Raw genomic sequence first — 25,328 nt, 5'->3', positions numbered from 1 at the left:
GTGTGTGTTAGTGTGTTTACTATAATGCTAGTGTGTGTGTGTGTTAGTGTTTACTATAACGCTAGTGTGTGTGTTAGTGTGTTTACTATAATGCTAGTGTGTGTGTGTTTTAGTGTTTACTATAACGCTAGTGTGTGTGTTAGTGTGTTTACTATAACGCTAGTGTGTGTGTTAGTGTGTTTACTATAACGCTAGTGTGTGTGTTAGTGTGTTTACTATAAAGCTAGTGTGTGTGTTAGTGTGTTTACTATAAAACTAGTGTGTGTGTTAGTGTGTTTACTATAAAGCTAGTGTGTGTTAGTGTGTTTACTATAAAACTAGTGTGTGTGTTAGTGTGTTTACTATAACGCTAGTGTGTGTGTTATTGTGTTTACTATAACGTTAGTGTGTGTTAGTGTGTTTACTATAAAACTAGTGTGTGTGTTAGTGTGTTTACTATAAAGCTAGTGTGTGTGTTAGTGTGTTTACTATAATGCTAGTGTGTGTGTTAGTGTGTTTACTATAACGCTATTGTGTGTGTGTGTTAGTGTTTACTATAACGCTAGTGTGTGTGTTAGTGTGTTTACTATAACGCTAGTGTGTGTGTGTTTTAGTGTTTACTATAACGCTATTGTGTGTGTTAGTGTGTTTACTATAACGCTAGTGTGTGTGTTAGTGTGTTTACTATAACGCTAGTGTGTGTGTTAGTGTGTTTACTATAAAGCTAGTGTGTGTGTTAGTGTGTTTACTATAAAACTAGTGTGTGTGTTAGTGTGTTTACTATAAAGCTAGTGTGTGTTAGTGTGTTTACTATAAAACTAGTGTGTGTGTTAGTGTGTTTACTATAACGCTAGTGTGTGTGTTATTGTGTTTACTATAACGTTAGTGTGTTTACTATAACGCTAGTGTGTGTTAGTGTGTTTACTATAACGCTAGTGTGTGTGTTAGTGTGTTTACTATAACGCTAGTGTGTGTGTTAGTGTTTACTATAACGCTAGTGTGTGTGTTAGTGTTTACTATAACGCTAGTGTGTGTGTTAGTGTGTTTACTGTAACGCTAGTGTGTGTGTTAGTGTGTTTACTATAAAACTAGTGTGTGTGTTAGTGTGTTTACTATAACGCTAGTGTGTGTGTTAGTGTGTTTACTGTAAAGCTAGTGTGTGTGTTAGTGTGTTTACTATAAAGCTAGTGTGTGTTAGTGTGTTTACTATAACGCTAGTGTGTGTGTTAGTGTGTTTACTATAAAACTAGTGTGTGTGTTAGTGTGTTTACTATAAAGCTAGTGTGTGTTAGTGTGTTTACTATAAAACTAGTGTGTGTGTTAGTGTGTTTACTATAAAGCTAGTGTGTGTTAGTGTGTTTACTATAAAACTAGTGTGTGTGTTAGTGTGTTTACTATAACGCTAGTGTGTGTGTTATTGTGTTTACTATAACGTTAGTGTGTGTTAGTGTGTTTACTATAAAACTAGTGTGTGTGTTAGTGTGTTTACTATAAAGCTAGTGTGTGTGTTAGTGTGTTTACTATAATGCTAGTGTGTGTGTTAGTGTGTTTACTATAACGCTATTGTGTGTGTGTGTTAGTGTTTACTATAACGCTAGTGTGTGTGTTAGTGTGTTTACTATAATGCTAGTGTGTGTGTGTTTTAGTGTTTACTATAACGCTATTGTGTGTGTTAGTGTGTTTACTATAACGCTAGTGTGTGTGTTAGTGTGTTTACTATAACGCTAGTGTGTGTGTTAGTGTGTTTACTATAAAGCTAGTGTGTGTGTTAGTGTGTTTACTATAAAACTAGTGTGTGTGTTAGTGTGTTTACTATAAAGCTAGTGTGTGTTAGTGTGTTTACTATAAAACTAGTGTGTGTGTTAGTGTGTTTACTATAACGCTAGTGTGTGTGTTATTGTGTTTACTATAACGTTAGTGTGTTTACTATAACGCTAGTGTGTGTTAGTGTGTTTACTATAACGCTAGTGTGTGTGTTAGTGTGTTTACTATAACGCTAGTGTGTGTGTTAGTGTTTACTATAACGCTAGTGTGTGTGTTAGTGTTTACTATAAAACTAGTGTGTGTGTTAGTGTGTTTACTGTAACGCTAGTGTGTGTGTTAGTGTGTTTACTATAAAACTAGTGTGTGTGTTAGTGTGTTTACTATAACGCTAGTGTGTGTGTTAGTGTGTTTACTGTAAAGCTAGTGTGTGTGTTAGTGTGTTTACTATAAAGCTAGTGTGTGTTAGTGTGTTTACTATAACGCTAGTGTGTGTTAGTGTGTTTACTATAACGCTAGTGTGTGTGTTAGTGTGTTTACTATAACGCTAGTGTGTGTGTTAGTGTTTACTATAACGCTAGTGTGTGTGTTAGTGTGTTTACTATAACGCTAGTGTGTGTTAGTGTGTTTACTATAACGCTAGTGTGTGTGTTAGTGTGTTTACTATAACGCTAGTGTGTGTGTTAGTGTGTTTACTATAACGCTGGTGTGTGTGTTAGTGTGTTTACTATAAAGCTAGTGTGTGTGTTAGTGTGTTTACTATAACGCTAGTGTGTGTGTTAGTGTGTTTACTATAACGCTAGTGTGTGTGTTAGTGTGTTTACTATAACGCTAGTGTGTGTGTTAGTGTGTTTACTATAAAACTAGTGTGTGTGTGTTAGTGTGTTTACTATAAAGCTAGAGTGTGTGTTAGTGTGTTTACTATAAAGCTAGTGTGTGTTAGTGTGTTTACTATAAAACTAGTGTGTGTGTTAGTGTGTTTACTATAAAGCTAGTGTGTGTGTTAGTGTGTTTACTATAAAGCTAGTGTGTGTGTTAGTGTGTTTACTATAAAGCTAGTGTGTGTTAGTGTGTTTACTATAAAACTAGTGTGTGTGTTAGTGTGTTTACTATAAAGCTAGTGTGTGTGTTAGTGTGTTTACTATAACGCTAGTGTGTGTGTTAGTGTGTTTACTATAACGCTAGTGTGTGTGTTAGTGTGTTTACTATAACGCTAGTGTGTGTGTTAGTGTGTTTACTGTAACGCTAGTGTGTGTGTTAGTGTGTTTACTATAACGCTAGTGTGTGTGTTAGTGTGTTTACTATAAAGCTAGTGTGTGTTAGTGTGTTTACTATAAAGCTAGTGTGTGTGTTAGTGTGTTTACTATAAAACTAGTGTGTGTGTTAGTGTGTTTACTATAACGCTAGTGTGTGTGTGTGTGTGTGTTTACTATAACGCTAGTGTGAGTGTTAGTGTGTTTACTATAACGCTAGTGTGTGTGTTAGTGTGTTTACTGTAACGCTAGTGTGTGTGTTAGTGTGTTTACTATAAAACTAGTGTGTGTGTTAGTGTGTTTACTATAACGCTAGTGTGTGTGTTAGTGTGTTTACTATAACGCTAGTGTGTGTGTTAGTGTGTTTACTATAACGCTAGTGTGTGTTAGTGTGTTTACTATAAAGCTAGTGTGTGTGTTAGTGTGTTTACTATAAAGCTAGTGTGTGTGTTAGTGTGTTTACTATAAAACTAGTGTGTGTGTTAGTGTGTTTACTATAACGCTTGTGTGTGTTAGTGTGTTTACTATAACGCTAGTGTGTGTGTTAGTGTGTTTACTATAAAACTAGTGTGTGTGTGTTAGTGTGTTTACTATAACGCTAGTGTGTGTTAGTGTGTTTACTATAAAGCTAGTGTGTGTGTTAGTGTGTTTACTATAAAACTAGTGTGTGTGTTAGTGTGTTTACTGTAACGCTAGTGTGTGTTAGTGTTTACTGTAACGCTAGTGTGTGTGTTAGTGTGTTTACTATAAAACTAGTGTGTGTGTGTTAGTGTGTTTACTATAACGCTAGTGTGTGTGTTAGTGTGTTTACTATAAAGCTAGTGTGTGTGTTAGCGTGTTTACTATAACGCTAGTGTGTGTGTTAGTGTGTTTACTATAACGCTAGTGTGTGTTAGTGTGTTTACTATAAAGCTAGTGTGTGTGTTAGTGTGTTTACTATAACGCTAGTGTGTGTGTTAGTGTGTTTACTATAACGCTAGTGTGTGTTAGTGTGTTTACTATAAAACTAGTGTGTGTGTTAGTGTGTTTACTATAACGCTAGTGTGTGTTAGTGTGTTTACTATAACGCTAGTGTGTGTTAGTGTGTTTACTATAAAGCTAGTGTGTGTGTTAGTGTGTTTACTATAACGCTAGTGTGTGTGTTAGTGTGTTTACTATAAAACTAGTGTGTGTGTTAGTGTGTTTACTATAACGCTAGTGTGTGTTAGTGTGTTTACTATAAAGCTAGTGTGTGTTAGTGTGTTTACTATAACGCTAGTGTGTGTGTTAGTGTGTTTACTATAACGCTAGTGTGTGTGTTAGTGTGTTTACTATAACGCTAGTGTGTGTTAGTGTGTTTACTATAAAGCTAGTGTGTGTGTTAGTGTGTTTACTATAAAACTAGTGTGTGTGTTAGTGTGTTTACTGTAACGCTAGTGTGTGTTAGTGTTTACTGTAACGCTAGTGTGTGTGTGTGTTAGTGTGTTTACTATAAAACTAGTGTGTGTGTGTTAGTGTGTTTACTATAACGCTAGTGTGTGTTAGTGTGTTTACTATAAAGCTAGTGTGTGTGTTAGCGTGTTTACTATAACGCTAGTGTGTGTGTTAGTGTGTTTACTATAACGCTAGTGTGTGTTAGTGTGTTTACTATAAAGCTAGTGTGTGTGTTAGTGTGTTTACTATAACGCTAGTGTGTGTTAGTGTGTTTACTATAACGCTAGTGTGTGTTAGTGTGTTTACTATAAAGCTAGTGTGTGTGTTAGTGTGTTTACTATAACGCTAGTGTGTGTGTTAGTGTGTTTACTATAAAACTAGTGTGTGTGTTAGTGTGTTTACTATAACGCTAGTGTGTGTGTTAGTGTGTTTACTATAACGCTAGTGTGTGTGTTAGTGTGTTTACTATAACGCTAGTGTGTGTGTTAGTGTGTTTACTATAAAACTAGTGTGTGTGTTAGTGTGTTTACTATAACGCTAGTGTGTGTGTTAGTGTGTTTACTATAACGCTAGTGTGTGTGTTAGTGTGTTTACTATAAAACTAGTGTGTGTGTTAGTGTGTTTACTAACGCTAGTGTGTGTTAGTGTGTTTACTATAACGCTAGTGTGTGTTAGTGTGTTTACTATAAAGCTAGTGTGTGTGTTAGTGTGTTTACTAACGCTAGTGTGTGTTAGTGTGTTTACTATAACGCTAGTGTGTGTTAGTGTGTTTACTATAAAGCTAGTGTGTGTGTTAGTGTGTTTACTATAACGCTAGTTAATGAATAAAGCTTTTTACTGGAATTTCTGGGAAACTGATGTGTCTGCGGTTTGAGGCCGACAGTCAGGAGGGAGAGGAAGACAAATACAGAAGCAGCGGGAATGAGAATGAAGCCGAGAGGAAGAGACAGAGGAAGAAAAATGGAGCAGAGAGATGTAAAATTCAGGAGAGAGAGAGAGAGAGAGGAGGAAACGGAGACGGAGAGTAAACTCTGTCGGCTGCGTCTCCACGGGCCGCTCTGGCGTGCACCGCTCGTTTATCACTCAGGCTAATTCTCCTCCTTGGCAGAGGGGCAAACCTTGGCTGGCGCGGCGGCCATGTTGCCCTGCATGGGGCTCCTGCCACTGTTTGGGGTGATGGAGTGTTATTTTAGCATCAACTCTCCTGAACCTCAGGGCATGTGTGACTCACTGACCTTATCAAACAATATTTAAAATCCTGCTACTGCACAGTGTTAGCTTACGCCCTGGTGTCTGCTGCTAATGGGGAAATATTCCCTTAAAATGGCCGCCATCCTACTTCATCTCTCTCCTCTAATTTAACACACTAGCGTTATAGTAAACACACTAACACACACACTAGTTTTATAGTAAACACACTAACACACACACTAGTTTTATAGTAAACACACTAACACACACTAGCGTTATAGTAAACACACTAACACACACACTAACTTTATAGTAAACGCTAACACACACACTAGCGTTATAGTAAACACACTAACACATACACTAGCGTTATAGTAAACACACTAACACACACTAACGTTATAGTAAACACTAACACACACTAGCGTTATAGTAAACACACTAAGACACACTAGCGTTATAGTAAACACTAACACACACTAGCGTTATAGTAAACACACTAACACACACTAGCGTTATAGTAAACACTAACACAAACTAGCGTTATAGTAAACACACTAACACACACTAGCGTTATAGTAAACGCTAACACACACACTAGCGTTATAGTAAACACACTACCACACACACTAACGTTATAGTAAACACGCTAACACACACTAGCGTTATAGTAAACACTAACACACACTAGCGTTATAGTAAACACACTAACACACACTAGCATTATAGTAAACACTAACACAAACTAGCGTTATAGTAAACACACTAACACACACTAGCGTTACAGTAAACGCACTAACACACACACTAGCGTTATAGTAAACACACTAACACACACTAGCGTTATAGTAAACGCTAACACACACACTAGCGTTATAGTAAACACACTAACACACCCTAACGTTATAGTAAACACTAACACACACTAACGTTATAGTAAACACTAACACACGCTAGCATTACGGTAAACACGCTAATTCTAAATATTGTGGGATTTATGAGTTAGCATAGACCAACTGTCTCTTGATATATTTAAGGAAGTATTAAATATTTAATGAAGCTGGAATGATAAATGAATGTTTGGGTCATTCACGCAACCTGAGCTACTTAGATTCTTGTCTCCAGTGGATATATTACCTTCCACCATCAAAGGCCATTGATTACAGAGTGGAACTTCCTTCCACTTCCTCCTGTGAATTATTGATGAAGAGCTAACTCGGCTTAGCCTAGCATAGCTTAGATTAGCCTTGCTTCTTTGTCTTGCCCAGCTGGAGTGTTTTGGCTCATTCAGGTGGATCGATGGTATCTTGGCAAACACCCAGAGGACTCAGATACCTCGACTACTGCCCTGAGTGTGTGAGTGTGTGAGTGTGTGTGTGTGTAAAGCAAAAGTTTTCAACAGAAGTTGTTCCTTCAAAGGTTTTTATTGATCCATCCATCAAGGGGGAATTTTTTTTTTTTTGCAATATTCAAAGGGTCTCAGGGACAGAGATAAAAGTATAAAAGTCATTCTTATAATAATACTCATAATCCTAATATACTCGGGGATCAAGATCTAAGGTGAGAAGATCTGAAGAGATCTGAGGAGAAAGGTCAAACACAAAGACTCCCTTGAAAGGTACTTAACCAGGTAAGGTATCCTGCCTAGAGTAGACCTGATCACCTGGACTCCTGAGTACCCAAATCAGACTCAGCCTGAAACAGCAATATGGAGTCCCTACTGTGTGGGTTCACCCCTTGCAGGATGAAGTGTTAAGACCAGTTGCAGATGGACTTGATGGATCTCAGGTGGCATTGTGGCCATATTGCCCCTGTATGGGGCTCCTGGCAATGTTTGGGGGCGAGCGAGTGTGTGTTATTTCACGATCATATCCACTGAGCTTTATATAGCGTGTGAGATTGAAGGTTATGAACTAGACATAGTTGAGCCTACATTGACCCATAGTACCAAACTATGGATTTGGTACCAAACATCTCGATTGGGGTAGTTGCTGGCCTACTCTGGAGTTTATCACACAGGAGTAAGGTACTCACAAGCTGCAGTTTTCATCATGGACAAGATGGTTAGCTCTGACAGGAAGAATCTGTCTGACTGTTGTTATATGCTCCGAAAAACAGTTTGGAGTATTGATCCTTCTTGGAGAAGGTGGAGCAGTTGAGCAAGCAGGTACTTGCTTGAAAACTTCAGTGCTCATGTTGGGAACAAGAAGATACCTGGAGGATGTGATTTGAAGGAACAGCCTCCCGTATCTGAACCTGAGCAAAGTGATTTGTGTTCGAAAACAAACACCTAGTTCCAGCACAAGGTTGCTCACATGGACTTCTAGAGTAACTTGGGCCAAAGATCAGTCAGATTTAAGTCTGTATGTTTAGGTAAACGTAGAGACAACATATAGGTCATATGTTCCTGCTAAACCCAGGAGAACCTTCTCAGTTTGCTGTGAGCATGTATCAGAAGCTGGAGTGAGAGACAAATTCAACTCCCGCCTCCAAAAGCAGAGCGTGGGGCAAGAACTTTGAGTCTGCATGGACCACGTTCAAGTCCGTAATCATTGTGGCAGCTGCAAGACGCTGTAGCAGGAAGTCTGATGGCACCTGTCATGCCGGATAGTCTAAGACATGCTGGTGAAGGAAGCTGTCAAGTTGAAGAAGTGGAGCTTCCGAGTAATGCTCACAGAGAGCAGAAAGGCCTGAAGCAGTAGCTGCTGCAGGAGCGAAAGCTTGGGCGTGGGAAGAGTTTAGAGAATCCGTGGAATGAGACGGACTAAGGAGAGATAAAGGTCTTGCGAGAGATATTTCTAAGCAAACGCAGGGTCATGTTGATCTCTCCTGGGGATGATACTGAGCGCTGGATGGAGTGATCTGAGGAACTCTTTAGCTGAAACTTTGAGAACTTCTCCATTATGTAATACTGTGTGTTGTATCTCACACAGTATTGATGTGTGTTTGCTGCAGATGTTTGCCCAATTACTGTGAGCATGGTGGGGAATGTTCTCAATCCTGGAGCTCCTTCAGCTGTGACTGCTCTGGTACAGGATACACCGGAGCGACCTGCCACAACTGTGAGTCACACTCACACACTAACACACACTATTCCCTATTCCCTATTCCGGATAGGATTAACATGGGTTGAGTGAGTTTCGAGAAGCTTTATCTTCTCCAAACCCAGAAGTGATTAAATTTATGTAAAGGAAACTAAAATCATGGCTTCGTTTCATACCACCGCAGCGTGATACAGTCAGAAATCCAGGGTTTTACTTTCTTTTCTGTTTAGAAATTTCCAGGGGCAGCACCACTTGATCAGCTCCCCAATGTGTTTTCCTTGTTTCAGCCATCTTTGAAGTGTCATGTGAAGCACACAGATTGGCAGGAAGCTCTTCTGGATTCTTCTCCATCGACCCGGATGGCAGCGGGCCGCTCACACACACCGTTGTCTACTGCAACATGAGTGGTGAGCGTACACACACAAACACACAAACACACACACACGCACACGCACAATGGATATAACCTTGATGGTTTGAGTATGTCTGGCTGAGTGTGTGTGTGTGTGTGTGTCCAGAGGAGAAGGTGTGGATGATAATTGGTCATAACAGCTCAAAACCGGTGAGTGTTCAGGGTTCGAGTTTTCAGAAGCCACATGTCATGAAGCTGAACTACAGCGCGTCACTGCAGCAGCTCACAACCCTGCTGCACAGAGCGCAACACTGCCAACAGGAAGTGATGTATCTCTGCAGGAAGTCCCGCCTCTTCAACACCTGGGGTAAGAGTTGGATAATCTGAGTAGTCTCATGGTTAAATAATGCTATTCAATAACATGATATGATGATAAACCGGGACAGCAGATGGGAAAGAACTATGAGAACTTTGAGGACTAGAGCCAGCAACTAGAAACTTGAAAATAGGACAACAAAGGGAGCATGGAGAACCACGCTAGACCACAACTAGAACACAATTAGAGCCAAGATATTGCCGGATACAAGGATATTGCGATACGGAAATGGAAACCTGGTGTGCTCTTTTTCCTCAGATGGCACTCCGTTATCATGGTGGAAGGACAGAGCAGGAGAAAAGCGGACGTATTGGGCGGGGTTACTGCCCGGAGTTCAGCAATGTTCCTGCAGTTTGGTTGAAAACTGCATCGATATGAACCACTTCTGCAACTGCGATGCAGACCGGAGCTCTTGGTGCGACATCTGAGTTTCTGTACACTTATATTCAGTATGACAGAGCTAGCCGGCTAATTCGTTAACACTAGATGCTTAGTAGATGCTTATAACATGGCATGACCTTAGATGCTGTCTAAGGTCATGCCATGTTATTGCAATCAATCAATCAATCAATAAATAAATACATACAGTTCTGTGTAAAAGTCTTAGTCACATGTAAAGAAATGCTGTAGAACAAAGATGCCTTCAAAAATAATGAAATTAAATGTTTCTACATTAAAATAAATCCTATAAAGAGCAGTAAACAGTAATAAATGAAACAAAGTCAGTATTTAATGTGACGATCCTTCACTTTAAATAAATAAAGCAGTATCTGAGGTGCAGTGTGTGCAGTTTTATAAGGAAATGAGCTGGAAGTGTTACTGAGCATCTTGCAGAAGCAGCCACAGTTCTTCTGGAGACTTTGACTGTCGACTCGCTTCTTATTTCTGCAGCGAAACCCAGCAGCCTTCATTATGTTTTTATCTGAAAAGTGTCTCTTATGGAATCTGCTGCTTTCTTTACTGACATACAAACATTTTTCTCTAACATTTCATTTTGTGCTGGAAAACTAATGTTTGGAATCTAAAATGTTTTTGCACTGAATCAATAATGTAGAAGTCAGAAAATAAACATCTATAACAAAGTCTATAACAAAATAAACATCTATAACACAGTACTGTACATACATACATAAATAATAATAAATTAATTAATTAATTAAACATTTTTTAGAAAATCACCTGTATTTGTGCTGAGTTCGGAAGGGACACATTTTATCCCGAGCGTAAGAAGCTGCCCAGAAATCCTGCCTAATTAGACGACTTCGTCTGCCAGGGATCTTGAATATTTTTTCATAACGTTCCTCGTTAAATTTTGTATTTTCAACTTAATTCGAGTTGATCATTCATCGTGAATATTCTTCTGATAAGCAGATTTGATAAAACTGTGATAGTTTCGTATGTGATATCAAAAATAAATTAAATGCAAAATAGCTGAACATTATAAATAGATCAAAATATACAGTTTTAACCAAATGAAAATATTTTTGCAATTTTCTAGCTCTATGTCTTTTTCAGTTCAGCTTTTTTTGCGATGTTTGGTTGCTGTGATTTCATTAATTATGTGAGTTTTTTTGTTAATGAGCATTTAATGGACGTTAAACGTTAAGTTCCTCTCCGCGTGTTGTTTTCAGGGAGAACGATACCGGACTGCTGTCCTATAAGGAGCATCTTCCCGTGACGGAGATGGTGGTGGGAGACACGAACCGAAGCGGCTCGGAAGCTGTTTACCGAGTCGGATCTCTGCAGTGCCACGGAGACAGTAAGCTACTTCTGTAATATCAAATAAATTGAATAAATACAAAATAAAACAAAAGGAAATTCTTCTTCTAATTATTATTATTATTGTCCTAACACTTTTAAAGATTGAATTTGACTCAAATTGTTTCACGGCTGCATTTTTCAGATTTGTTCAGTGAGAATATAATAACAAAAAAGACATTTTTTTTGTTTTTCGTTTTGATCAAATGTATAATTCATAATATATTTAAAGTGATAAACTTTCCCATTAAAAAAATACACTGACAGAATGCTTCAGAATTTTACTAGACTTATTTACTATAAATTTAATATTTACTGTACCATACTTTTAGCGTTTTTTTTGGGGGTTTTTTTGGACTGCTTTATGGTGCAGTATTTGTGACTGGAATCTACACTAACGCTAACAGTAAGCCGTGATGTCGCCGCTGTACGCTAACCCTGAAGTCAGACGCTCATATCTTCCGTTACGTGGCGTTTTTATTCGTAGGGTTTCTGTGGAACGCCGTGTCTTTCTATCAGGAGTCGTCGTCCCTGCACTTCCCCACGCTGCAGGCCGAGCTCAGCGTCGATATCTCCTTTTACTTCAAGACCACAGCGCCCTCTGGAGTCTTCCTGGAGAACCTGGGAGTCAGAGATTTTATCCGGCTGGAGCTGAACGGTGAGGCGAGCTCTTAAACAAGGATAAAGGTTTATTAGCGTCTTCCTGTAAGGTGATTTATACTCGACGCCGGATCTTTTTACTGTTTCACAATCCAACACACGGATATTTCATCTCCCTGACAGCGCGATTGTTTCCACAGCCTGCGAGTGCCATTAATAACGCAGTGCACGACTGGTGGCTAATGTTCGATAGTTAGCCGATAGTTTGTTGATGAATGATAGGAACAATACGACCCAAGTTCTCCCGGAATGGTGCAATCTTCCAGAACATTCTCCTCCATTCATATTGTTCATTCCATAACATTCCATTTGGCATTTCGAGACATTGGAATTCTATCCATTGTTTTTGGTAAAAAGGAGTTCAACAATGAGACATTTGCATGCTACTGAATAATTTTAAGATGTTTTACACTAAAATTGGTGTTTAAAAGCATCAGGTTTGAAGGTAGCCAGATAGATAAAACTTCCAGGTCTTCACGGTGTTGATGTTCTTTCCTGGATGTTCCAGCCAACGTGAGATGGTTCATGTTTATCAGTGAACTGTGGGAATAACACGGCTGTCCTCTACCAATGATCTTTGATCTTGAATTTTGGCCCCGCCTCCTCAGCTCCATCCATGTTGACGTTCTCGTTCGATGTCGGAAACGGTCCACTGGTCCTGACGGTGAAGTCCCACGTCCCTCTGAACGATAAGCAGTGGCACCACATCCGAGCCGAGCGAAACGTGAAGGAGGCGTCGTTGCAGGTGGACCAGCTCCCCCTGCGCTTCCTCGAAGCTCCGCCCGATGGCCACGCCCGCCTGCAGCTCAACGGACAGCTGTTCATTGGTAGGACACGCCCTTTTTTTTAAAATACAAGATTTTGGACTTATTCTTGTGAAGGTGACACCAGACCACACCCATTTCAGTTCATAGGCCACGCCTTCTCTGGTTTTTACCAGGTGATAGAACATAGAGTTTCCAGTCAACCAGATTAATGTACAGTTCTGTGCAAAAGTCTTAGGCACATGCAAAGAAATGCTGTAGAGCAAAGACGCCTTCAAAAATAATGAAATTAAATGTTTCTACAGTTTAAAAAAATCCTATAAAGAGCAGTAAACAGTAGTAAATGAAACAAAGTCAGTATTTAATGTGACGATCCTTCACTTTAAAATAAAGCAGTATGTGAGGTGCAGTGTGTGCAGTTTTATAAGGAAATGAGCTGGAAGTGTTACTGAGCATCTTGCAGAAGCAGCCACAGTTCTTCTGGAGACTTTGACTGTCGACTCGCTTCTTATTTCTGCGTCGCTCGTTACCTGAACGCAGGTTGTGGGAGGGAACATAAACCTTGAGGAGAGTGTTGAGGTAGAAGGTGCTGATCCAGACGAGGTCTTGTGCGTGAGCATCGAGGCATTGAATCTGATGTGGGCGGCGACAGGAAGCCAGTGGAGCGAGATGAAGAGGGGTGTGACGTGGTTCCTTCTGTGCTGGTTGAAAAGGAGGCGTGTTGCTGAGTTCTGAATCATCTGCAGGGGTTTGATGGAGCTGGATGGGAGGCTCAGGAGTAGTGCGTCACAGTGCGTCGCAGTAGTTCAGTTCTGAGATAACAAGCCTGGGCTAGTAACTGTGTGTCATGATCAGTGAGATAGAGTCTGATTTTCTTGATGTTATACAGAATGAATCTTCAGGCTCGTGCAGCTGTTGAAATGTGGTCTTCAGTTCGTGGTCATCAGAAGTCACGCCAAGCTTTCTGGGTGTGGCTTTAAATCCAAGGATAATTATTATAAAGTCTCACTAAACTTTATAAAACTTGTTTCTTCTTTGTTTGCATCTGCTCTAGTTTCATCATTGTCACAGTGTTTACATTATTTGGACTAATTATTTTTACTTAAAGCAGCGTTTCACTGAAATCACTAATTAGCTATGTGCCTATAATCGCACATCCCCCTGGCCACGCCCACATTCAGGTAAACACATCACTCTTCCAGATGTTTGTCTTCAGGCTTTGCTATAAAACCTGCAATAAAACTTCCTTTCCTTCTTCTTCTTTTTCTTTTTAGCTGGATTGTTTTGATTACTGTCACACAGTTTGCAGTTTTTGGAGGATTAATTATGTTTTATTTAAATTTAATTTCCAAGGTTTATATCGTACACCACCTTGTCCACGTTGTTTTATTTAAAATTCCTGGCTAAACCTTTTTAATACATTTAGGGACGTTTTTCTGGTGATATAACTGGTCATGGAGCTGCCAGAAGTCCTTATTTCAAACTTGTTACATTTCTGGTATTTATTACCAAGTAATTACATAGTAATAACGCAATGTCTAGCTATTATCACTTCTAATTATCTGAAATAATAGCAGTAATAGATATTAACCGTGAAAGACAGCAGCACGAGCGGTTTATTCTGAATTATTCACACGTCCACGTCTCGCCCCCGCAGGAGGAACCGCCTCCAGACAGAAGGGATTTCTGGGATGCATCAGAGCGTTAACTATAAATGGGATGACCCTTGACCTGGAGGAACGTGCCAAAATGACCCCGGGGGTGAGCGCAGGGTGTCCGGGTCACTGCAGCAGCCAGAACCGGCTGTGCCACAACCGAGGGCGGTGTATCGAGAGGAACAGCGGATATGTGTGTGACTGCACACACTCGGCGTACGGAGGACCGCACTGTCAGACCGGTGCGTCATCAGACACTGCTGAGGGTTTATAACCTTCTCATAACATGTCTTCTTCATGACCCCCAACAAATCAGCTTTCTGTTCACTCTATATGCTCACTACATAGGGTGTAGGCACAGTAGACCCTACCTAGTGCACTACAGAACGCCGTTTGAGAACCAGCCTCAGAAACCTCGTATGTTTAGGTTCTGTATAACATAATGAGAAGGGGAAGTAACCTCCACAACATTTACTGTAACCATAAATGGATAAAAAGTGCATGTTGGTGTTTAATTAACTAAAAAGAAATTCTGTGCTGTTATAGAGACAATAATAATAATAATAAAACTTTGGGGTGGCAAGATGAAAGTATTGGCACCCTGCTGCTCTACCGTACGTCACTCGTTATCAGTAGTTATCTGGCAACCTTCAAAGAAGTTCTTCTTTCCTTCACGAGTAGCGTCACGTGACGTGGAACGGGATGCGGATAATCATACCGTGGATTTGAGTCGTATCCGGTGATATCCGGTCATATCTTCTATAAATTCCCACCACCGCTGCTGCTAGAATAGATAATAAATGAAAAATAAAGTCAGCACACGGATGTAAAAGCCCCGGTGATATCTGTGATAACGTACAGAACAGTCTCTCACATCTCTTTTATCGCTCGCAGTGTGTATTTTTATCCCACAATTATTCACGATAACTCAAACCGTGTGACAGGAGACATCAAGTGGGCCGTAAAAGTGTGATCAAAGCGCTGGAGGAGAAAGGATGAGAAAATTACTGGCCCCTCTCTCTCTCTCTCTCTCTCTCTCTCTCTCTCTCTCTCTCTCTCTCTCTCTCTCTCTCTTACTCACTCGCCCATTTCTTCCTCCTTAATGAGGTGTCTATTACCATTATCCGCCATCACCGGTGAGAATTTCCTGCAGGAGGTTGCGACCCGGCTCGTCCTGACGGAGTCTCGCTGTCCGTCGCACCGTTTTCCGAAGCTATCAGAGCAAATTCTGTGATATGTCAGAGCGCTACGCCAGTCAAACCTCTCTAATTATTTCTCCTCTCCTTTCCTTTCTTCCTCCCGAAGGCCGGCGCTGCTTTTCTTTCCTTTTTTTTTTTTTTTTTTTTTTTTTACCGTTTCTCCAGACGTAATGAGCGAACAAACCCGGTCATGTGCGAAGCAGCTCGGCTCAGGCTCGGAATAATTTAGCATACATTTAAACTTCTGTCTCTGCGGGTTTATTTGACGCGTTTCGATTTTTCCGTCGTGGAACATTAGCAGGCTGATAGCAGGAAAGAGAGGAAGTGGAGTGAAAAGGCAAATGATTTCACAACCGCCGTGGACAGTTTCGCTTAAGAAAATAGAAGTTGTAGGAAAAGTTACGACCTCTAAACCACACCCCTTTTCCGGATCTTAACCAATCAGAACTTCGCTTGGGTTCATCAAACAAGACACGGAGAAGATCTTACACAAATTCTGTATTACTTTTGAGACAAATTTGTTAAACTACATACAAATTTAGTAAGAAATGTCACACATGCTAGCTCCGCCCCCCCACTTATTTATATTCTTGAATTTTCGCTCTTTGTATGTATTCGTATTTATAATTAGCTAGCTAGCCCTTTTCTGCAAAATATTAACAAACATCTTAATTCTTTCAGATTTTCATGTTTGTGTGCCAGACTGTTAGTAATATAGCTAGCTAGCTATATAAATTGTTACTTGAGTACTTAAATTTTTTATGATTCGCCTTTTCCTTAAGTTTTCTCGTATGTTCAAATTCTTGCAAATTAGCGACTACAGAAAAAAAAGTAGCTTCTGTTAACTACTATCAACCAAACAAGTCAAAAAGAGGTCAATTAGTGACATAGTCCTCATGCAGTTTTTAAAAATATAGAAATGTTAAGTTTTGTGGCCGAATTTTGTTAAATTGTACGAAAATCTACAACAAAATGCTACAAAGTAACGCTTGTACAAATTGACAAAATACTTAATTAGACATCAATAATTACGTTAATTACGTTAAGTTCTTTCGAGATCATTCTGTTCTTGCCATGTGATGCATGACTCTTAACACCTTCACGTTGTTTTCTTCCGTCTCTAGAAGTTTCCGTGTCGTTTGAGAGCGGCACGTCGGTGACGTACACATTCCAGGAGCCGTTCTCGGTGATGCACAACACCAGCCGTCAGTCGTCGGCCATCTACGCTCAGAGCAGCAGGTCTCGGGAGAACGTCGCGTTCCGCTTCCTCACCACCAAATCTCCCGCCATGTTGATGACGGTCACCACGTACCAGCAGCAGTACATGGCCATCATCCTGGCTCATAACGGTACACACACTAACACGCTAACACGCTAACTAGCAACACGCTAACACGCTAACTAGCAACACGCTAACTAGAAACCTTCATTATATATATTTATTATAATTATTTACATCATTATATTCCCTAGTGACGTCACTAGCTACCTGTTATATTCTCAAATTCACTGTTTCTTTCTTGAATTCTTTAATTTCTTTCATTTTTACTTTATTTTTATTTTCTTGTTAATTAATTCTCAATTCTTAATTAAATAATTTAATAAAAATAAATAATAAATAAAAAATTTAGTTAATTTGAGCTAATTTGTTAATCTGATTATTATTATTATTATTATTATTATTATTATTATTATTATTTCAGTATTTTGGGTTATTGTTATATATTTACATTTTTTTCTTTAGTTCTTTTTTTATGGTGTATTCTACTTTCTTTCTTTCTTTCCGTGTTATTAAAATTTCTGTTTTTTCTTTCTTTCTTTCTTTTTTTTTTTATAAAAGGTATCCTTGTATTTTTGTTTTATTTGTATTTAGCTAGCTAGTTCTCTGTGTAGAAACCATTCACAGAATTCTGTTGTTATTATTACAGTTTGTACTTATTTATTTTTAATATTTTTTATTGGATTTAAATGAGCTTTATTTTGACATTGTTTGTGTTTTTTTAGGTGTATTTTAGATAGTTTTGAGTTTGGAGTCTCAGGTGTAAAGCTAATAAAAGTGGAGAGTAAAGTGAATTAGCGAGAGTTAGCGAGAGTTAGCGAGAGTTAGCAACAGTTAACGAGGGTTAGCGAGAGTTAGCGAGAGTTAGCGACAGTTAACGAGGGTTAGCGAGAGTTAGTGAAGGTTAGCGACAGTTAACGAGAGTTAGCGAAGGTTAGCGAGGGTTAGCGAGAGTTAGTGAAGGTTAGCGAGGGCTAACGAGAGTTAGTGAAGGTTAGCGACAGTTAACGAGAGTTAGTGAAGGTTAGCGAGGGTTAGCGAGGTTAGCCAGTCGTCAGTAATTAGCGAGAAGAGAGAGAGGGAGTGTCGTGTTTGTGAAATTGAGTCAGACGCACAGCTGACAGAGAGATTAGCTTTATATTTGTGGAAGCCGAGCAGCAGGGCTGTCGAGAGCTCTGCGTTTATGAGTTTTCTCGCGCGTCTCTCAGGGAGTTTACAGATTTGGTATAAACTGAAGCGGGAGAAGGAGCCGGACGTGTTCACGGCCACGGAGCACAGCCTGGCTAACGGACAACTGCACCGAGTGCAGCTCCACCGCGAGGGCAGGGACATGTACGTCCAGGTACGAGCGCTGCGTCTCCTGTCAGCTGTTATTAACTCTCATTAACACTTATTAACACTTAATGTCACTCATTCACTCACATTAATGCTTATTAACACTTATTAACACTCATTAACACTTATTATTCAATTCAATTCAATTTTATTTGTATAGCGCTTTTAGCAATGGACATTGTCACAAAGCGGCTTTACAGAAATAAATGGATTCACAAAAAATATATTGTAAATATGTGAATTTATCCCTTATTAATGCTTATTAATGCTAAATAACACACATTAACACTCATTGACACTTATTAACACTCATTAATGCTTATTAACACTCCTTAACACTCAGTAAGACTTATTAATGCTTATTAATACTAAATAACACACATTAACACTCATTAATGCTTATTAACACTAACGCTTTTTAACACTTCCTGATACTCATTAACACTCATCAAGACTTATTACCTTATTAACGCTCAATAACCCTAACACTCATTAATGCTTATTAATGCTTATTAACGCTTATTAACACTCATCGACGTTTATTAACATGTACTAACACTTACTAACAGTTATTAATGCTTAATAACATTCATTAACACTTATTAACGCTTATTAACTTTTATTAACTTTTAATAACACTTCATTAACACTTTATTAACACTCATGAACGCATATTAACTCTTACTGTCACTCGTTAACACTCATTAATGCTTATTAACTTTTATTAACACTTTATTAACACTCATTAACGCTTATTAACTCCTTCTCTTCCTCTCTCCTCAGGTGGATAAGGACGTGAGTCGGAAGTACGGCCTCTCCACAGACCGAGAGTTAAACATGATCCGCTCGCTGACACTCGGCAAAGTCACCAGTGAGAAAATAAAACAATGCTTTATTAATTAATGTTTTAATTCTCATTCAGCTCGTAGGCTTCCAGTAAAACCTCCCATTTTTCTTTTCTTTAACGTTAAGCTGAGGAAATGACACGTGCAGGTCATGTGACACACTTTAAAAGGTCATGTGACACAAAAAGGTCATGTGACACACTTTAAAATCATTAAAGTAAATGTAATGTACGTCATGTATATCGTAGCTAGCTACATTAACTACATTATCTACTCTCTCTTTCTCTTTTTCTTTCTTTCTTTTTCTCTCTCTTTCTCTCTTTCTTTCTCTTTTTCTTTTTTCTCATATTCATTCATGTTAGTTAGCTAGCTAACATGTTTATATCGTAACAATTTCCGTCTTTCTTCATAATTGATCATAAATATAAGGAAAAGGAAAAACCAATGAGACAAACATCTAAAATTAATATAATGTTTTTAAAATTTTCATATGTTAATGTTTATTAGATATAAAAAAAATAGTAAAATAGACACAGAAAAGTAAAATAATAATCCTTTTTTTTTCTTAGAAAATCCAAAATAAATTAAAGTAACTTTTAATGTGTGAAAATGTTTTTAGAGAAACACAATGAAAAAACAAACAAAAAAAAATATTTTTAAATAAAATATTTTTGTTTCTCAACAAAAGCAGTTCAAACACAAAAATAAAATAATATATATATTTTTTTACTTTAATTTTTTTGTTCATAAAGATATGAGACAATCACATAAAAACAAAACAATAATGTTGGAAAGTTCATTTCTTGTCTCTGTCTTACTGAAACGTTTGCGTCTCTGTGGTGCTCAGCTCGAGTGGGCGTGGACGAGGAGGTGCTCCAGGCAGGATCGAGAGGTTTCATTGGCTGCCTGTCGTCGGTGCAGTTCAATCACCTCGCTCCTTTAAAAGCGGCCATTTTGAATCGAGGAAGCTCATTGGTCAGCGTGCTCGGGAATCTGGTGGAGTCCAACTGTGGAGAGCTGGCTGATAGATCCCACTCACACTCACTGTCAGGTAACAGCTACAGCTGGGACACCTGAGTGGGCGGGGCTTAGTGTGAGTGTGCACTGAGTGGGCGGGGTTTAAGATGAGCTGAGTGGGAGGGGTTTAATATGAGCTGAGTGGGCGGGTCCTAGTGTGAGTCTCATCTAGTGATGTTCTAGCACTTTCTTCCTAATAAGATGTGACTTTGAGTTCATGTAAGCAAACGAGAGCAGCTCTTGTGTGGGTGTGGCATGAAGACCATATATGGGAATGTGGGTGTGGCTTTGAGAAGCAGTAGCTCAGTAGTCTTATTACTTTCCTCTCCTCTTCTCAGACCACACAGACGGAGAGAAGCGAGGGAAGGAGCGTCTGAAGAACTCGGAGCCGAGCGACTCGGCCGTGATCGGAGGTAAACACCATCGCTGCCGCCATCGTATCCCATCATCCTCTCTGTTTCTGTCTCTGTTTCACTGTTACGTTTTTGTCTTTTTTTATTTTTTCTTTCTGACTTACTGACTGCTTACTTTCACTCTACCTGTCTGTCCATCTCTCTCTCTGTCTTACTTTCACTCCCTCTGTCTTACTTTCACTCCCTCTGTCTTACTTTCACTCCCTCTGTCTTACTTTCACTCTATCTGTCTTACTCTCTGTCTTACTTTCACTCTATCTGTCTTACTCTCTGTCTTACTCTCTGTCTTACTCTCTGTCTTACTTTCACTCCCTCTGTCTTACTTTCACTCCCTCTGTCTTACTTTCACTCTATCTGTCTTACTCTCTGTCTTACTTTCACTCTATCTGTCTTACTCTCTGTCTTACTCTCTGTCTTACTCTCTGTCTTACTTTCACTCTCTCTGTCTTACTTTCACTCTATCTGTCTTACTCTCTGTCTTACTCTCTGTCTTACTTTCACTCTCTCTGTCTTACTCTCTGTCTTACTCTCTGTCTTACTTTCACTCTCTCTGTCTTACTCTCTGTCTTACTCTCTGTCTACTTTCACTCTCTCTGTCTTACTCTCTGTCTTACTCTCTGTCTTACTTTCACTCTCTCTGTCTTACTCTCTGTCTTACTTTCACTCTCTCTGTCTTACTTTCACTCCCTCTGTCTTACTCTCTGTCTTACTTTCACTCTCTCTGTCTTACTTTCACTCTACCTGTCTTACTCTCTGTCTTACTTTCACTCTCTCTGTCTTACTCTCTGTCTTACTTTCACTCAATCTGTCTTACTCTCAATCTGTGTCTTACTTTCTTTCCATGCATCTTACCCTCTGTCTCACTCTGTTCTACTCTCCCTCTTTCTTTTTCTCCACCTGTCTTACATTCTGTCCTATTTTTTTGTCTACTTGTCTTACTCTCTGTCTTACTCTCTTATTTTCTGTCTTCGTGTCTCGCTCTCTGTGTCTCTGTGCGTGTGCAGGTTTGATAGCTGCGTTGCTGCTGGTTGTGCTGTGCGTCGTGGCGGTGATGATGCGTTTCCTGTTGCGTTTTCGACGCGAACGTTCCCGTCAGCCCAAAGAGAAGGACCCGCGGGCTCAACCGGAGCTCAGGGACAGCAGGAAGGAGTACTTCATATGACCCCTAAACGACCCCTCGGCCGAGTGACCCTAAATCACCCACGCCATTAGGGAGGAGGGCAGGAGAGCTGCTAGCGCCCTTGATCCTCGTTCCCTTCCTCCATAAGCTCAAGCTTGTTTTGTGCCCTCTATAAGCTCGACTGTGGGGAATAGGACGTGACCGAGCAAGAGAACGAAGCCACTGTATCAAAGGAGAAAGTAATACTTTATACGACCTTTGACCTTTGGCCTCATGAACCCCTTGCTGAGTTTAGGGAGGAGAGCAGAGACTATCAGGACACAGATAGTGCCCTTGATGCTCGTTCCCTTCCTCCCTTCCATTCCAGCTAGGGCCGATTGAGTGGAATGGGACACAGCCAAGGCGATGGAGAACGAAGCTCAAGGAAGACAGGAGTAGTTTATAATGACCTTTGACCTTTAACCTTAGGAATGGACTCCACACAGCAGGGACTGGGACACAGCCGAGGTAATGCAGTGGAGGTAAATGTGACAACAAGGAGAGAAAGAGTACTTCATATGACCTCTGACCCCAGTTAGGAGACCAGTCAATCCCTCAGTGGCAAACACACACACATATATACACAAACACACACACACACACACAAACACACACACAAACACACACACTAATGGCACATTCTCTGAATGCAGAGTGAACAGCGGAACTGTTCTCATACGCACAGGTCAGGTGAATCCATCACACTCCAGTCATTACATTAATGAGAGTGTTAATGAGAGTATTATTAGAGTATTAAGGCGAGTATTATGAGAGTGTTAAGGACAGTGTTAATGAGAGGATTAATGAGAGTATTAAGGAGAGTGTTAATAAAGTATTAATGAGAGTGTTATTAGAGTGTTAATGAGAGTATTACGAGAGTATTAATGAGAGTGTTATTAGAGTGTTAATGAGAGTGTTATTAGAGTGTTATTAGAGTGTTATTAGAGTGTTAATGAGAGTGTTAATGAGAGTGTTAATGAGAGTATTACGAGAGTATTAATGAGAGTGTTATTAGAGTGTTAATGAGAGTGTTAATGAGAGTGTTAATGAGAGTATTACGAGAGTATTAATGAGAGTGTTATTAGAGTGTTAATGAGAGTATTAAGGAGAGTATTAATGAGAGTATTAAGGAGAGTATTAATGAGAGTATTAATGAGAGTGTTATTAGAGTGTTAATGAGAGTATTAAGGAGAGTATTAATGAGAGTATTAAGGAGAGTATTAATGAGAGTATTACGAGAGTATTAATGAGAGTATTAATGAGAGTGTTATTAGAGTGTTAATGAGAGTGTTATTAGAGTGTTAATGAGAGTGTTAATGAGAGTGTTAATGAGAGTATTACGAGAGTATTAATGAGAGTGTTATTAGAGTGTTAATGAGAGTATTAAGGAGAGTATTAATGAGAGTATTACGAGAGTATTAATGAGAGTATTAATGAGAGTGTTATTAGAGTGTTAATGAGAGTATTAAGGAGAGTATTAATGAGAGTATTACGAGAGTATTAATGAGCGTATTAATGAGAGTATTATTAGAGTGTTAATGAGAGTATTAATGAGTGTTATTAGAGTATTAATGAGAGTTATTATTATTATTATTAGAGCGAGTCAGTGGAAGCGCTGTGGAAAGTGGACACTGTCTTTGAAACTCGTTTATCTCATTCTCGTTATATGAAGATGTCCTTCTTGTTCATGCTCATGATTCACACACGGACTGGAAGAGAGAAGGAAGCTGATTGGTCGAGGCTTCGTGTTGCATCACAATTTTCATCACATTTAAAAAAAAAAGTCTGTGATATTGTTTATGGATTTATTTCAGCTTCATCACTAAAGTCGAGCGTTGACGGCTCCAGTCTCTCCTGTTCATACGTCACATGACCACATCACTGTCGTCTGGTACGCGCTGTAAGGCGATTAACACGTACTCGTTTTCTCTGAGTGGGTCTGTTTTGAGAAAATGAATCTGTATGATAGATGATTATATGGACATTTATTATATTTATAAATGAGAATCTGAAATTGTGGTTTTTTTTCTCTTAAAATGTCAATAATTACTTTATTGTCTCATCAGTTAGTGATCAGGAATGATTGTACAAAATGGCTGCTGGGAAAACTCACAATGGATACATGACACAAAACATCAACACCAACATTAACACCAACATCAACATTACCACTGACACCAACATCAACACCAGCAACAACACCAACAACATCAACATTACCACCGACACCAACAACACCAACATTAACACCAACATTAACACCAGCAACAACAGCAACATCATCAACACCACCAACATCAACATCAACACCAACAACACCAACATCAACATTACCACCGACACCAACATCAACGCCACCAACATCAACATTACCACCGACACCAACACCAACATCAACATCAACGCCACCAACAACACCATCAACATTACCACCGACACCAACAACACCAACATTAACACCAACATTAACACCAGCAACAACAGCAACATCAACACCACCAACATCAACATCAACGCCACCAACAACAACAGCAACATCATCAACACCACCAACATCAACATCAACGCCACCAACAACAACAACATCAACACCAGCAACAGCACCAACATCAACAACATTAACACCAATACCAACACCAACATTACCACTGACACCAACACCAACACCAGCATCAACATCAACATCAACACCAGTATTAACACCAACACCAGCAACAACACCAACATCAACACCAACATTAACATCAAAAACCAGCATCAACATCAACACCAACATCAATATCAACACCATCAACACCAACATTAATATTAACACCAACATTACCACTGACACCAACACCAACACCAGCATCAACACCAACATCAACACCAGTATTAACACCATCAACACCAACATCAAAATCAACACCAACACTAACATTAGCACCAACACCAACATTAAGGTTAACAGGATGAGAGCACATGATGGACTGAAACTGTAAAGCCTGTGAGGAGTTGATCGTCCTGTTGCTCGATCTGTGTTTGCTAGCTGAGCTCCACTTCATTCCATGCAAAATTTCTTTTCCATGGTGAGATGTTTCAGGTGGTTTGAGAGCAGATTTATCACCTTCATGTCGTCACACGCTGATGTTTTACTGAACATCAATCACAGCTGCTCATCTGTCACAGACAGGATCGACTGTTTATAGCTGCTGTAACTTTTTACACCACAGCAGTTTGTCAACGAGTGCGATATTTTATTTATTAATGAACCGAACATCCTGCTTTTTAATCGCGTGTTAGTAACAGTGTCGTGTTCTCACTTACGTTATAGCAGCTAGAAACAGTCGTTACTGAGAAACCGTAAAGAAACCGCTGAAGATGTCGAAAAGTTACAGCTTTACCTCTGACTGTTACAAAGCGCTGACACTGGAGACTCCTTCCATCAGTGTTACGTAAACATCTTCTTACATATCAATGATTTATTTTAAAAACGTTTATGTGGAGTGTCCGCTGTTCATGTCCCTGTGAATGATCTGTTGCTATAGAAACGATAACGTATTAGAATAAGAGCATTAATTATAAATAAAGCTGTGATTTGCAGCTGCACTGCTGTTATAGGAAATTAATCAACACCTTCTGACCAATCAGGATCCAGAACTCAACAGCGCCGTGGTGTATTAATAAGATTAGATAAAATAGAGAAGAATTCCTGATTGAGCTCGGCTTCTGCGGGTCTGTATGTGGAATCAGAGCGGCGTCTCGTCTCTGTTCTGTCGTCGTGGCGATGCTGAGGCGTGTCGGGCTGAAAGCAGAGAGGCGGCCGTGTCAGATGTGTATCCAGCTGTGATCTACGCAGATGTCAGTGTGTGACGGTACGGAAATGACAAACCTGC

The 25,328-nt window shown here is 39.5% G+C and overlaps 1 protein-coding gene across 2 annotated transcripts in view; it reads left to right on the top strand.

Annotated features, from left to right (window-relative positions):
* cntnap5b (contactin associated protein family member 5b) overlaps nt 1–23,456 on the top strand; it is a 61,709-nt gene extending 38,253 nt beyond the window's left edge. Inside the window, exons 11-24 of one of the 2 annotated variants that reach the window (XM_034299849.2) lie at nt 8,553–8,659; nt 8,929–9,048; nt 9,160–9,360; nt 9,628–9,784; nt 11,001–11,128; nt 11,615–11,785; nt 12,396–12,614; nt 14,209–14,448; nt 16,530–16,754; nt 17,893–18,026; nt 18,803–18,890; nt 19,712–19,915; nt 20,220–20,294; nt 21,299–23,456. In XM_034299849.2, the coding sequence (XP_034155740.2) occupies nt 8,553–8,659; nt 8,929–9,048; nt 9,160–9,360; nt 9,628–9,784; nt 11,001–11,128; nt 11,615–11,785; nt 12,396–12,614; nt 14,209–14,448; nt 16,530–16,754; nt 17,893–18,026; nt 18,803–18,890; nt 19,712–19,915; nt 20,220–20,294; nt 21,299–21,456 (2,227 nt within the window). In that variant the 3' untranslated portion in view covers nt 21,457–23,456. The remainder of the gene's footprint in view (nt 1–8,552; nt 8,660–8,928; nt 9,049–9,159; nt 9,361–9,627; nt 9,785–11,000; nt 11,129–11,614; nt 11,786–12,395; nt 12,615–14,208; nt 14,449–16,529; nt 16,755–17,892; nt 18,027–18,802; nt 18,891–19,711; nt 19,916–20,219; nt 20,295–21,298) is intronic. The other variant, XM_034299851.2, reaches the window with a different exon arrangement.
* The last annotated feature ends 1,872 nt before the right edge of the window (nt 23,457–25,328 follow it).

This window comes from Pangasianodon hypophthalmus, chromosome 25, assembly GCF_027358585.1.
Source record: "Pangasianodon hypophthalmus isolate fPanHyp1 chromosome 25, fPanHyp1.pri, whole genome shotgun sequence".
Classification (NCBI taxonomy): Eukaryota; Metazoa; Chordata; class Actinopteri; order Siluriformes; family Pangasiidae; genus Pangasianodon; species Pangasianodon hypophthalmus.
Note: the sequence above shows the minus strand (reverse complement) of the source record. Positions and strands in the feature narration are given on the sequence as shown.